The sequence below is a fragment of the Ostrea edulis genome, chromosome 4 (genome assembly GCF_947568905.1).
Source record: "Ostrea edulis chromosome 4, xbOstEdul1.1, whole genome shotgun sequence".
NCBI classification, from domain to species: domain Eukaryota; kingdom Metazoa; phylum Mollusca; class Bivalvia; order Ostreida; family Ostreidae; genus Ostrea; species Ostrea edulis.
In genome coordinates this window covers 10,766,902-10,781,901 of record NC_079167.1, presented here as the reverse complement: position 1 = coordinate 10,781,901, position 15,000 = coordinate 10,766,902, and the positions used below count along the sequence as shown (strand labels likewise).

Here is a 15,000-nt window from a genome sequence, read left to right as displayed (position 1 = left end):
GGATCCATCTAGAATAAGTCCTCCATGCTTAAATGGGATGATCCTTCAGATGAGTCCACAAAAACCAAAGCCCCATGTCACAGCAGGTGTGGCATGATAAAGATCGCTCCCTGCTCAAAATCTGTAAGAACCGATGCTAGCATAGGCCTTAATTTTGCACCCCTTCACCAGCAATAGTGACGTTTCCATATGAGTAAAAGATTCTTTAGCAGGACGTTAAACAATGTACAACCAACAAACCTTATAGAGAGCAAAGACATGAAACTTGAATTTATGGTTTTTCAACTCGATACTAAACACTACAACGACCAAAGGCACATGATGATGAAAGCAAAAGTATATATTGAGTTGATTCTGTTCCATTCCCCCCTCATTTTAAAATGGAATACTCTAGCTGATTCGATATTAGATTGTGGAACATCATATTATAAAAAGGGATGGGCAGTAACAAAATCAATGTAACATAGACTTTATATGACTTGGTCAAATTTCCTATACACAAACCGGTATATCACCGTTGTTATTGATATAGACCGACGAGATTTTCTATGGACATTGTCTATTGGTCCACCATTAATTTCGCACACTGTAGATAAAAACTGTGCCCAAGTAAAATCATAAGCTCAGGGAGAAAAAAATTAACAAATAAGAATTATGAAGTTGAACATTTTAGTCGTGTCAGATGTCTTAATTTCAGCAATGCCCAAAGAATAAAAATGCAGTAGATCTAATATGTATCACTAATTCATAATGGTTGCAATACTGTCCTTATTAAACTCTACAACACAGCTATGAGCTATGGAAACAAAACTTTAAAAGATAATCAGTTGTTTCCACAACAAACATTAAATATAGTTATGATACAGATACTTTTTTTTTAAATGATGATGTATCTGTATGACAAATTCTATCAATACACACTACGTATGAGAGTCCGTGGGAAACCACGGCTCAGCTGATCCAACGTCCAACTGATTAAGTTAACCAGGAAATAACATAGAAATATCCAAAGATATAATTTACACAAATAACAACATTACATATGAATTACGGTTACCAGACTACTATACTTTCGTTCTCATAAGGTATGTCTCGATTCACACCCATTTCTTGAAAATAGTACAACCAAAACAAACAAAATATGGGAATTCAATGTGTAAAATTGTCAGTTGTTAGTGCGAGGAATTTATCATTTGAAGACTTATCATTAACAATATCTACTTATGGATAGGTTGAAATTTACCCTTCTCATCATTTTCTGTGTTTAGACCCTCCACACTGGATGGTGGATCGCTATTACTTCTTTGTCGTGTGTATTTGTGACCCGTTACATTTGCAGATTCGGTGGCCATGATCGCACAATACCCATTTTTGGGAGAACTTCCGGTGTAGTGGAGGTTATGAACTTTTATTTTCTCTTTTGATTTTTTTATTTTAATAAAGAATAACAAAACATCAATCATTTGATGCATTAAAATTATCCATCACTCTAGATATATAATGCTAAAGTTGCGTTTCGTATCCAATCTAAATTTACAAATTTAACGTGATGTCAATGACTCGTGACAGTTGACGTCACATTCAGGTGGAAGTGAATAAACATTGCCAAATACACTACATCATCTGATTTTTACAGTTAAAAGAGGGAAAGACAGTCGAAATCATCATTGTAGTGAATTATTTATATACAGGTAGGCATGTTCACATGTTTTTTTCACGTTTACAGCATTAATTATTTTTACTGGAAAGAAAATGGCTGTCCATCCACACTTCCTACATAAAAGGCTTCTTCAAGTTCTTGTGAATAAACATTTATCCTGATCTCGAGAGAATGAGTCATGTTGTCTATATAATCGTGTTTTTCTTTTTAATAGTCTACAATTCTGAAAAATAGCAAGATGTCGGGATTATATCCAACTTTAGAAGACATGAAAGTTGACCAAATGGCACAGGTACTTGTGTATAATTTATATATATACTGTAGTTAATCTGAGTATTGTTTATCATTACAAATGTACATGTAACATTATGTACTATAGTGTATATCATAATACCTTATTGATAATCACATTATTGTGTGCTGTAATAACATAAGCATTTGAATTCTCTATAGACAGAACTGCACACTTAACAGGTTGGGAACACTTCCACAGTGATATATTCTCGCGAACGTGATTATCTCTCTCTAGTGAGACTAAATATAGTCCCTACAACCAAGTAAAACACCTGTGGAGTACATCTCTTCATGTTTCACGGAAAAAGAAGAAAAAGTGCTAAAATGTTGGACACTTCTGCAAATGTATAAATCAAATCAAAAACACTCATGATGTGCATTGGAGTTCAGCCTCCTTTCCTGTTATGCAGCAACGTTGATATGAAATTTCTTGACTGTGTTGTCAATTTTTTAGAGATAATTCATGTCATGTTGAGTGTATATCAGACTTATTATTCAGCATTGCACGGAATATGCCATTATTTTCAATCAGAACACCTGTTTATGGTAATGTATACTTTCTCGTTAATGAGGAATAATCTCATTTTTGCGAGAAGATCTCGTTATAGGGGAAGAGTTTCCAATCTGCTTAAGTTTCATAGTGGGATGAAAAGGATAAGATAACGAACAGTGATCAGTCTCATAGCTCCTATAAAGAATACAAAATTATGAGTAGGGTAGATACTGACCCCAGGACATACCAGAGATGGGATCAGGTGCCTAGGAGGAGTAAGCATCCTGTGTCGACCGGTTACACCTGCCATAAGCCCTATATCTCGATTGGATAAACAGTAATCTGTAGTCAAAATCAGTGTGTAAAGAACAGCCTCAATACGCCGGTTTCGAGATACGTCCGAGTTATTTCCCTTTGGAGAACTTGTATATAGTGAGGCGCGAAACAATTTGTTTACACGCAGGAGTGGGACTAATATTCATCATTGTGTAAGTGAATGTACTCAGTAAGTTTCTCATACACTGTTTGATCACCCAAATTTGACTGGTACACAAACTAAGTTATAAGTATTTAGGGAGTAATCAAATACGTAGAATTCTTATCATATCCCATTATTTCATTTGTCATAAGTACCATATCTAAGATATTACTTGCAAATATGACATTGTTTTTATGTTTCCACTTTAGTATAATAACATTTATTTCGATAGTATTTTGTATTTTCCACATTTACATATTAAAAGAGAAGCCACTTTTAATACATTTCATCGTCTTCCTAGCTTACTGTCGGTCCACTCTGTCCCACTTAGTTATTCAAAATTCCACTAAATGCACCTCCTACACAGAAGAGTTTGTATCTCGAAACTGGCGTATTGGTATGAAACATGTCAAACAGCATTATACCTAGTGACAGATAGATTGTTTTTGTAAATTAGATTGTTATAATGACTATAAAATTTGTAAAATGCTAACTTTAACTGAAAAATGTTGAAACCCCTGTAATATCAAACATATTTACAGGTATTTCAATTGTGTCTCTCCACTTATTTGTCAGTAGCCTAACTCGATTTAAAAACTGACCATTCACAGAACGAACCTTTGTGTATCGAATTAGTTGAGAGACCTAAACACCATATGCAGGTGATAATGGAATATTGCTGCATAAATATGGGAATTTGATGCTGAAGAAGCTGAATTAATCCTGTTTGTCATAAATTTGAATTGTTAGTTTGCTGCTAACATCTATGTTCAATAAAGTATCTAGCCTAAGGTATGAAGCAGATTTGGAAGACTGTGGTGTCTTTTATTTCGAGTTCACTGAGGTATATTGAATTGACATATGAATGAAAATGATTATTGTTGATTGATAGAACGTCGATATATCTAAATGTCGAGTTGAATGCTACAGCAAAAGTATTTTTCTTCTCGGGTAGAAGCTTTTGAATAAATTTTGCCTCGAAAATATATATAAAGGAGCATAATTTGTGCCCATGGAAATTCCAACAGACTGTTGGAAGACCTGATCACTGAAGACCACATAGATATTGTGATTGAGAAACTCCAGCATCTTTTTTTTAATGAACTTCAGAGTACTTGTGCATAGAATCAGAGTGGTGATTGACAAAGTGATTTTTTAAATGACTGATCACAAGATATGAATTTTTCATTTTCCATTTTTTAATGAGGAAGCAACTTTCTATGATATCAAAAAATCTAGTCTTTAATTTATCGTAAGGAATGGTCATTTAAAGTGTTGAAAAGTCATACGTTTTGATGTTGTTGATTTGAGAAAAGTTTTGTGATTCAAAATTTCTTTAGAATTTTTTAGTTAATCTACAATTGATTTACACTACTTCTGACATATGTTGTGACACAATACATTTGAAGTTTTTCCTTCACAGCAGTTCATATTTTCGTGAGGAGCAAATATAGTGACTTGATAGAACATTTACTGGATCCAGCAATATACCTATTTTGGGAAAGGGGTGTTTTAATTTTGTAATTTAAATCATATCTTCAGAGCCCCAGATAAGTCTTGCATAGGCATAATTATGCATTTTTTTTCATTATTTATACGCATCAAAATGCAAATGCATACATATATACATTCCAACATGATTTTGTTGAGAAAAACTTTTAAAATATGCAGTGGTTAATCATTTTACAATATATTCAATGTCGTACTAATAAACAATAACATTGACATCACAATGAAAATTACATTGAGAAATAACAGCAATGGTTAATCCTGGCTGTTCCAACTTGACTGACTGTGTTTTAGGAAATGAAATATTATCATATCACTTAAAAAAATTACATTTAGATTTAATGTAAATAAATGTTTATTTTTTACTTCCATTGTTCTAAAAACATTCAATTGGCAACAATAGATGTAAAAAATGAAACAGACATTTGATGTGCTTAAATCAAAGCATACAGGTATACACTGTAAGTTTCCTGGTAAGCTTTTCACAAGTTTCATGTCCTTAAAATTATCTAAGATGTCTGTGCTTTCTTCTCATAATTTTGAAATGACTTAACATCCAAATCAGAAGAAATATGTTGATTTAAACACAAACATTGATATAAAACATCAGTGCCGAAAATTTAATTCTGTGTATAAAATCACCTTATTTTTGCAGTAGTTGGTTGTACAATTATTTAAAAATTATGATGAGAATAGGCTTTTAAGAGATTAATGGTTCTTAACTTCAAACAAGTTAATCGAAAAAATATCATTTTGTATGAAATTTACGGGAATTTTTTTTTTGAAAACTTACTTTTGGCCAAGGAGTGTACTTTTGACTGAATTTAGAATTTTAAAACAATAAGTAGGAAAACATCAGCATTCTTCAATATTGGAATACATTTACTCCTTTGAAATTTTATTTCTAGTAAAATTAATGAAAAAGAATCCAAAGAATTTTCTGCATGAAAAAATTATCTGAAGCTCTGATATCTTAATATTAATGTTCATGTTGTCATTTTGATACCAATGGGTTATCCGTAGTCCAATTATTTTAAAATGTTTATATGCCTGTCACTAGAATGGATCTTCTGAATAAATAATTCATTGTGTCTTTTGTCTTTTAGGCTCAATACCAGCATGAGGCTGCTGCTGCTGGACAAGTCACCTACCCACAACAAGGAGGGTCTCAGCCTCCAACCTACCCACAAGGGGGATCCCAGCCTCCAGCCTACCCCATGCAGCAGGGGGCCTCCCTCTACCCATCACTTGGGAACTACATGGGTCTGGAACTCACTCCAGCATTTGTAGAGCAAAACATGCCTGTAGTGGCTCATGTAGGTGCTTATTGATCATTATTGATTCTGGTAAATACTAGGTGAATGATATTGTACAAGAAAAGAAAATGGTCATTGCTTTGAAGATCGTCCTTTCATTGTTTCAGAACATGCAAGTTGGAGTTCGTACAAATACATCAGGACAAATGCAGGTAGCTCCCATCACAGGTAATAACAAAGGACTACAGAGGGCAGAAATTAAACAGGGCATCCGGGAGCTTGTCACATGTAAAGATGCTGATGGGAAGATTGGACTCAGGTTACGGCATGTCAACAATGTAAGTGTTAACAGAGTTAGGGTGCATTAGTCTTACTGATATTAGATACTGATATTCTGGTAGTAATTATTGTGTTTGTAAATTTTTGTAAAAAATCTTATTATTTGATGATTTCAGTGAAAATCAAATGTTTCAAATGGACTATATTTGAACATGGAAGATGAAAATAATTTTATTCAAATTTTTGCAGAAAGTGTTTGCTTTACAATTTACACCATGCACACTGTACAGTAAAATAAATTCAGAATTGACAGATAGAGGTTTAGAATAATGCAGTAATGTATTAAACTCCTCCAAATTTTAAGGTTTGTCCTAATTGATGATTTCAAAATCTTATTTCCTACTTTTCAGGGCCTTTTTGTAGCATTAGTGCAGAACAATTTCCCTGCAGCTCTGGCAGGGCTTCGGTTTGGTGACCAGGTTCTACAAATCAACGGTAAAGATGTAGCAGGCTGGGACACAGACAAGGCTCACAAATTTCTCAAGGATGCTCCACCACAAAAGATAACATTTGCTGTTCGAGACAGGTAAGTCAAAAGTATATTTTAGTCCTTTTGAGGATTTAGGTAACTCAACTTTTAGAAGAAAAATACTTGTATCTGTGTAATCAGTGTTTGAAATCACAAAAAAGTAAATATACACTTTTAATGATAACAACAACAACAAAAAAAAGAATAACTCATAGATAATTCAATAATTAAAAGTACAATTTTTTGGCAAAATAAAAATACTGGTTCCTGTTATGTCGTACATGGAGGCATTAAAATTTTTAAAACGCTGAAATATCAATTTTGTTTTTAAACCAGACCATTTGAGAGAACAATCACCATGCAGAAAGATAGCCAGGGATTCATTGGCTTTGTGTTTAAGAATGGTAAAATTAAGTCTATAGTGAAAGACTCCTCAGCTGCCAGAAATGGCATTCTCACAGACCACCAGCTTATCGAAGTTAACGGCCAAAATGTGGTGGGATTGAAGGTAAGCACAAAGTGGTGTTTCTTTTGATGAAAGTTTTTTTTTAAATTTAGATTTTGAGGTCACCCGAGTAAACTCCTGTGTCCTATTGCATTAGATCTGTGTCCGTCTTTGTGCATTTTTAACAATTGAACATTTTTAACTTCTTCTTGATAACTACCTTCCAATTCTTTTCAAATTTGGCATGAAGCATCTTTGAAACAAGGGTGACATAAATTGTAAATTTCAGGACTCTGCACCCCTGGGGCATAGGCATGGGGCAAAAACTGCCAAAAATTTACCAATTTTCAAAAATCTTCAATGTTATTAATACTAAATTAAAACTAAATGGATATTTAGAATGAGAAGGTAACCCTTTACCAAAATTGTAAATTTCATGATCTGAGGGGTATTTAAGTGGCCAAAATGGTTAGTGATTAAATGTGTTAACAATTGAACATTTTTTACTTCTTGATAACTACCATTTCAATTCTTTCCAAATTTAGTAGGAACCATCTTTGGGACAAGGGTGACATCCATTTCAAATTTTAGGAATACTGAACCTTAGGGGCAGGGCAAAGACTGCCAAAAATTGACCAATTTTCAAAAATCTTCTCTACAACTGCATATCTTTAGATAAACTAAACGTATAGTGATGTAGAGCAAGAAGGCCTCTACCAAAATTGTAAATTTCATCACCCCCCCCCCCCCCCCCCCTAGGGTAGAGGTTCTGATTCCAGGGAGGGCCAAACTTGGTATTTATAGTGTATGTATGTATATAACATTTAGATAATATCTTCTTTAATACTATTGATACTAAATTTAAACTAAATAGATTAATTAGAAGGAGTTAATTTCATGATCCTAGGGGATAAGGATTTGGTTGCAGGGTAGAACCAAAATTATTATAGTAATTATTGTCTTTATATAATTTGAAAGATTGATACAGTATAAAAATCTAAATACATATTTGGAATAAGCAGAAAAGAATATACCATAATTGTGAATTTGGCAACCCCAGGGTTTTAACTCTTGGAGGGGTTGAAATTAGTCATATCATTTAATGTTACATATGTTGTGTAAAGCTTTTCATCAATATAAGAAGGCACATAGATATTTAGAACATGAAATTTTTTCATAGCCCTTGGGACTAGTGATACTTTTAACTAATACTCAGGTGACCGATAAGACCTATGGGCCTCTTTTGAAAAATCCAGGGATTTTTTTTAGGGTCTGTAGGGGACCGAAATAAGGCCCCATTCCCAATGCTAAAAAGCAGGTATTTTACCCAATTTTTGCTTTTAAATCCCCAAACAATGAAAACAAATCAAAGCAAGGTAGCCTTTTTGTTCAAAAATCTTCCTTCACAGGCCCACATATTACAATTTTTGTTTAAAAATCAAAATTGTTAAGTAAACATAATTTTTTGGCCTCTGATTATTTGAATGAGGTAAGCTTTGACCAAATTGCAAGTCAGAAGTAGTCCAATCATACTTTAATGCTCTGGTTTGGTTTTGAACTTTTCTCCCTACTTCTTTGTATGGAATATTTTTTCCCAATTTCAAGCAAATGTCGCTATTTTTCCCAATTGGGAAGGCCCAGGCCCTTGAAATCAAAACCTTAAAAAAAAAACTATTATCTTCTCAGGAGTACATTCTGTACTTTAATTATTTCTGTTGGCTTACTTCCTTTGTATGTCTTGAGCTCTCAGAAATCATTTACTGTGACAAATTTCTGTGGTGAATCTAACAGAGTAAAACTGGATACCACAGTGGATAGTGGAAGTTTTCCAATAGTTTTAATTTCAACCTCTTTGAAGATGAAATGTATGCAATCTGTGCATGTGTGTTTTTAATCCAAAGGGTGTGAAATTGCTCACCACCATTGTCTGTAAGCTCATCTTATTTGAACTAAATGATAGGCCAACAATTGTTTACCATCGCTAAAGAATCCAATAATTAATTTAAGGATTTTTTTCCAGAGTTTGTAGACTGTGAGTACATTATAATTGAAAGAATGTAATGAAATTCATAGTAATTTTCCTTATTTTTATCTAGGATGACAGCATTGGTGAAATAATTGATGCAGGGGGCAGGACAATTACAGTGACTATCATGCCAAGCTTCTTGTATGATCACATCTGTAAATGGTGAGTTGTATCTCATAATCTGTTGATCTCCTTTCCTCATGTAGTAATACTGACCTTTTAGCAATGAAACATCCAAACATCTAGGTTAAAAAGGTATCCTTATTATTGACATGATTAAAACTGGATTTTTCAGAAAGTTTTATAGTCCTGGATTAACTGTGTTTATATTCTTTGTAGTATGGGAAACAGTCTGATCAAGAAGCTGATGGACCACTCCATTCCTGATGTGTAACCTCCAACACAGTGGAGGGAAGTGACTTTACTGTAGATTGCTTGGGTTTTAAAAGTGCTGAAAATGATTCCAATCATCTAAGATTGCCAGCCAAATATATCAAACTGTAGCACCTAACAGAAACTTAGCATTGTTTTCTTTTAGGTCATGCACTAAGTGAATTGCCTGGAATGGGGATTTTATAACTAAACTATTACACTTATTATATGTATTTGTACTGTACATAATTGGCAAATAGATCTGTTTAAATTACATGAGCCAATGCTTGAAGTGAACCGGTAAGAACTCTTTTTAGAAAGTTTGTTATAGATTTCTTTTATGAGAAAAAAACGTGAACCCCAGTGTTGTTTTTCAAATTCTGAACCAGTTCTGTGATTATAGATACCTGTATTGTTATTGTAGTGATTTCAAGGTCGTGTAAAAGCTGCTGTCAATCATCTGTTTGTGTAGCCATACTTTTAATCATTCACTCCTGTAGTGTGTCATGTTTAATTTGTTGATGTATATGTATTTGTACAAATGTTTTGAAAATACCATGTTCGAACTGACCAAAAGACTTATTTACAATTAAGTACCATGCAGTAGATGGTCTTACTTAGTTTTGCTTTCTATTGAATGACTCTTGTGTTTTGATAATGTAAATCAATGTAAGCATTCCTCCGCTGAAATGTCAATGTATTGATCTTTGACTTTTTGCCTTAATGGCTGACATATTTGACACAATATTTTTTGAGTGCTGTTCAAAGTCTTATCCACCAGCAATGCATGTACCATTTATAGATATGATGTGGGATTATTTTGCAGATAGATACATATACTTTACAGATAGATACATATACTTTGAAATTTTATCAATGCAAACATGTCCCAATAAAATTGTTGAGCCGCTTATCGTTTATGTTGTATTTATTTTTATTGGTCATTAAAAAATTGTTGAATACCAATGACCTGTTTTGTTTTTCTCTCCTGATCAATGCTCTATTAGCATTACACTAAATTAGTGAGGAATTGTGGATTTTTAGTGAATAAGATAACTTAATTAAAGGGACTAATTCAGGATTTTTCCCAAAATTTTGTTTTTCACTTTTGATGATCAAAGTCTGTCTAATGTGTTTAAAAGGTTTCACAAAAAAAAGGTTATACATTACGACAAGTTCGTAGAGAGTTTAAAAGGTTTCACACAAAAAAAGGTTATACATTACGACAAGTTCGTAGAGAGTTTATTATTTGTTGTGTTAACATAGCTGCAGAACTGTAGCTCTCTGAAAAAATATTTTGATCTCTGTTGTGTTAAAATATTTTTTCAGAGAGCTACAGTTCTGCAGCTAGTGTTAACAAAGATTGAGGTACGGTTTTGAAAACGTATGGTTATTGATCTGTAGTATTTAGGGCTATGCGGACTGGATAGCTCAGTGGTTCGAGCACCTGATTAGTAATCCAGGGATCCTGGGTTTGATTCTCGTTCCAGTCATAGATTTTTACATTTGGTGCTGTTGACCACCCCCGCACTGCAGTTTGTCCTACCAGAGATGAAAAGAATCTGGGTTATGTATCTTTGAGAGCGAAGATAAATTAAAGGAGGGAAGAATGCAGTAGTTAGGGCTATACAGACCTTGGATATCATAGTGGTTAGAGCACCTGACTAGTAATGCAGGGGTCCTGGGCTCAATTCCTGATCCTGTCACATCAAATCAATTATTGCTCTCATCAAATCAATTGATGTGTGCCTTAATTCAATTGATGAGAACAATAATTGATTTGATGCATGTATCTTCAAATAATTAAAGATGTCTTCAATTATTTGAGTTTGTTTATTTGGTGCTCTATACCCATGAGACTACAGGCTGAGGCTGAAACTTTCATAGGAATATGTAGGAAAAACAAATTCTTCTCTGAAACATCAAGATTACATTACCATCAGCGGATTTAAGGGGGAGGGGGGGGGGGGGGGGGTGCAGCCGCCCCCCCCCCCCCCCTAAAATTTCACCTTATTAAAATTGATAGAAAATAGTACAAATGGCTTAAAATAGGAGACATATTTCAAGCCCTATAAAATCTGTAAAACCCAGGAGCTTCGCCCCCTGGGCCCCCACTCTTGGACCCACTAGGGGCCTAAAGGCGGCCCCCAGACCCCTTGCCTCATAAAGTGCCCCCCCCCCCCCCCCCCGTAACTGCAATTCCTGGATCCGCCCCTGATTACTAGTATGTTAAATGCTGCAATTAATTTTTCAAATCAATATGAAAGCATTTTTCTATTATTACTCCAAGGTCACGGGGTCAAAAATGTTCGCACCCACGGAAAGGTCTTGTCACAAGGAATACTCATGTGAAATATCAAAGCTCTGTCACTTGTTGTTCAAAAGTTATTAGCAAGGTTAAAGTTTTCAGAAAGTAGGTCAAGGTCACGGGGTCAAAAATGTTGGTACCCACGGAAAGGTCTTATCACAAGGAATACTCATGTGAAATATCAAAGCTCTATCACTTATTGTTCAAAAGTTATTAGCAAGGTTAAAGTTTCAGACAGAATGACAGACAGGACAAAAACAATATGCCCCCCCACCCCCGATCTTCGATCTCGGGGGCATAAAAATAGCTGCCAAAGAAAATAATGTCAACAGGATGATGGCCATCGAGTGCAGAAATAAGATTTAAGGATTTTTAAAATAGTCCCCAGTCTCCCTGTTCACCAAGTGCAAAAAATAAAGTATTTTAGAAACATCTTTTATATCCAATTTTAAGCAGATGTCATTTACATTAAATCAAGCCTGCTTAGTATCCAGTCTTCTGTGTACTCATGAGCAAGGGTATTGCTCAAAATGATTTTCAAAAGTTCAGCAATCACCAAAAATTTGAACAGGTGTGTATCATATCTAGAGAACTTGTAACTTTAAAAGACCGAATGTTGTCAGTCTGCTTATCTTGTGGGAGAAATTGACCAAAAAAGTCTTAAGATTCCTAGGATTACATAAATGGAATTCTACCAAGAAAAAAATCAACAAAACACACATTAAAAATGACATATTTATATCATTACAATGTGAATATATATTACATGTAAATACATTTAATTTTTTTATAGATTAAAATTATATACAAAACATTATAAATGTGCCGATACATCCTTTTATCTTTCACAAATGCCTTCTTGCTTATCTGTAGATATTCGAACCAAAAAACAAAACAAAGGGAACAATTTTGAAATGTATCAACAATAAAAATCATAGGTGTACATAATTGTTCTCCATTTTATTTCAAATTTTAATTTGTAAATAGAATTTGAAATTTGATTTGCCAATATATTTAGTACAAGGATTTCAATTTCAAATTATTAGTACCACTAGGCCATGAGTGTCATATTGTGGGTTTTCCCCTAATAGTGCAAGATCCATCATATAGTAAGTTCTCCAGGAGAAAAATTGACTGGGAGGAAAGGCCACTACATGACACCAGTACATATAACATGAAAAAGCATCCAATTTACACATCATATAAATGTTGAAAATAGTTTTAAATGTGCATATACCTCTTTAAATATTTGTTCAATGAATCTAATACATTTGCAGAGCAAAATCTGAGTAACGAAATATAACGCAATTCCAATTAGAACTTGTTTTTAACAAATATGCTTACATTTCTTTTCAACAGACAATGGGACTCACATAACTCAGCACTTCTTTACAAGCAACATAGCTATTGAAGATGTGTATCTGATCTAACAATGAAAATAGGATTGAATTTTGTTCCCCTTTCTCTTGAAGAGATTGGCAAGCACTAGCTAACACTATTATAAAAAAAATATATCAAAACAGATGACTATGGAGATGAACATGTAAACATATTTCTGCTTTGTGTATATATTCATGATCTGTAGAAAAATAATTTTCAAATTCAAATGAGTACAAGAACATTTCTGATTAAAGGAAGATGAAGAAAATATAGCATTTATTGTTTCTAAATATAGAGGCTACCTAGGAACATGTGCATTTAATAATAAGACATAAAAATATTGTTACAATGAAATAACAAAACTCTGACATATAAAACGGAAAGCAAATGTATTGAAAATTGATATAATATACATATATATAGGAAGGCACCCAGTCTTTCTCTTTCACACTCCATGCAATAAAGATGTCTAATGATAAAACAGAAAACATTTGTATAATTAAAAAATAAGTTTAGTTGTGTCTGGAATGGATAAGAATGATATCGTATACAGTGAATGTTGGAAAAGTACAAAACATTAAAACAGTGTACATAAACAATGCATCAGTATATCCATGTCAAATACACTGCTGTGTACATAAACAATGCATCAGTATATCCATGTCAAATACACTGCTGTGTACATAAACAATGCATCAGTATATCCATGTCAAATACACTGCTGTGTACATAAACAATGTATCAGCTAGTATATCCATGGGAAATACACTGCTACGTTGTAAAGGTTAAAAAAAACATAATTATTGATTATATCTGTACATAGAAATCACCGCATCAACTGACATATGACATCACTATCGGTATATGTTTATCTTTGGTCCTGGTCCAGTTCTGGATGGTTTTTCAGCAATTCTCAGATTGTATCTACTACAAACAACTCGGCGTCATATGATTTAAGGCACATTTTTCATAGTATATTCACTTTCTCAAAAGATGACAAAACATCTATGAGTTGTCCCTTGAACTTCAGTGACCAATCATAAAAGTTCCACCATGACACTACACATGGCACATCAGAGGCTCGTTGTTTATTCAGACAAAAAAAAAATATCACAAAGCTCATATTATGCTGTTCTTAGTAGTTTATGACTGAACTTGTAAACAGCACAAGAATGACACTTATTTGATATAGTATACATGTATAAATACCAGATATTAAAAAAATAAATCTTATATGACCTGTAAAAAGATTACTCACAAAGTATATGTATCAAATCATTAATCTGAGGACTACAGACCATAAAAATACAATTTGCAGAAAACAATAATTCTTCTACCATCTATGATAATTTTTTGATATACAATCATTTTGCATTATTCATCTGCTTCCTTGTAATTGGGTTCAGTAGATACAAAATAATCATCAAAGAAACTGGCCAAATATTCAAATGTCGGTCTGTTGGCTGGTTTTTTATCCCAGCATTTCTTCATAATGTCATACATGGAATCTGGACAGTGTGGTGGTTTGGGCTGTCTGTAACCTCTCTCCACTTGTTCCAACACCTCACGATTCGCCATACCTAACAACAGGGAGCAGACGTACAAAACATCTCAGTTTTAATGAAAATAGTTCCTGAAGTATTTATACCCCGAACACTAGTGCAAAAAAGCAGTAAAGCTAATAGCGAAAAAAAGGTGCCCCTGGTAAAACCAAAGTCAAATATTAGTCATCCGGGTCTTTATAATTCGGCTCTGTTGATATGAAATAGTCATCAAAAAAGTTGAATAAGTATTCAAAGGTCGGTCTGTTCGCAGCCTTCTTGTCCCAGCACTTGAGCATCATTTCGTACATGGAATCTGGGCACCTAGCAGGTTTGGGCTGGCGATAACCACGATCAACCTGCTCCAAAACCTCACGGTTCTGCATACCTGATAAAAGTATATAATTTATACAGATATAGGTCATGCAAT

The 15,000-nt window shown here is 33.8% G+C and overlaps 3 protein-coding genes across 10 annotated transcripts in view; 1 reads left to right on the top strand and 2 right to left on the bottom strand.

Moving 5' to 3' along the window:
* The window catches only part of LOC125671952 (phosphatase and actin regulator 4B-like), a 50,866-nt gene extending 49,394 nt beyond the window's left edge, over positions 1-1,472 (bottom strand). The window contains exon 1 of the mRNA XM_048907949.2: positions 1,244-1,472. Coding sequence (XP_048763906.2) covers positions 1,244-1,472 — 229 coding nt within the window. The remainder of the gene's footprint in view (positions 1-1,243) is intronic.
* A 79-nt stretch (positions 1,473-1,551) lies between these two features.
* Positions 1,552-10,307, top strand: LOC125671955 (syntenin-1-like). Its single transcript, XM_048907955.2, has 8 exons — positions 1,552-1,691; positions 1,875-1,952; positions 5,541-5,750; positions 5,858-6,028; positions 6,380-6,555; positions 6,835-7,006; positions 9,040-9,131; positions 9,309-10,307. Exons 2-8 carry the CDS (start codon positions 1,899-1,901, stop codon positions 9,361-9,363), a joined length of 930 nt encoding a protein of 309 aa, XP_048763912.1. The 5' UTR covers positions 1,552-1,691; positions 1,875-1,898; the 3' UTR covers positions 9,364-10,307.
* A 2,063-nt stretch (positions 10,308-12,370) lies between these two features.
* Positions 12,371-15,000, bottom strand: part of LOC125671953 (tyrosine-protein kinase SRK2-like) — a 30,232-nt gene continuing 27,602 nt past the window's right edge. For 5 of the 8 annotated variants that reach the window (XM_048907951.2, XM_048907954.2, XM_048907953.2 and 2 more), the window contains one exon: positions 12,371-14,958. In XM_048907951.2, coding sequence (XP_048763908.1) covers positions 14,753-14,958 — 206 coding nt within the window. In that variant the 3' untranslated portion in view covers positions 12,371-14,752. The remainder of the gene's footprint in view (positions 14,959-15,000) is intronic. The other 3 variants (XM_048907952.2, XM_056161939.1, XM_056161940.1) reach the window with 1 other exon arrangement.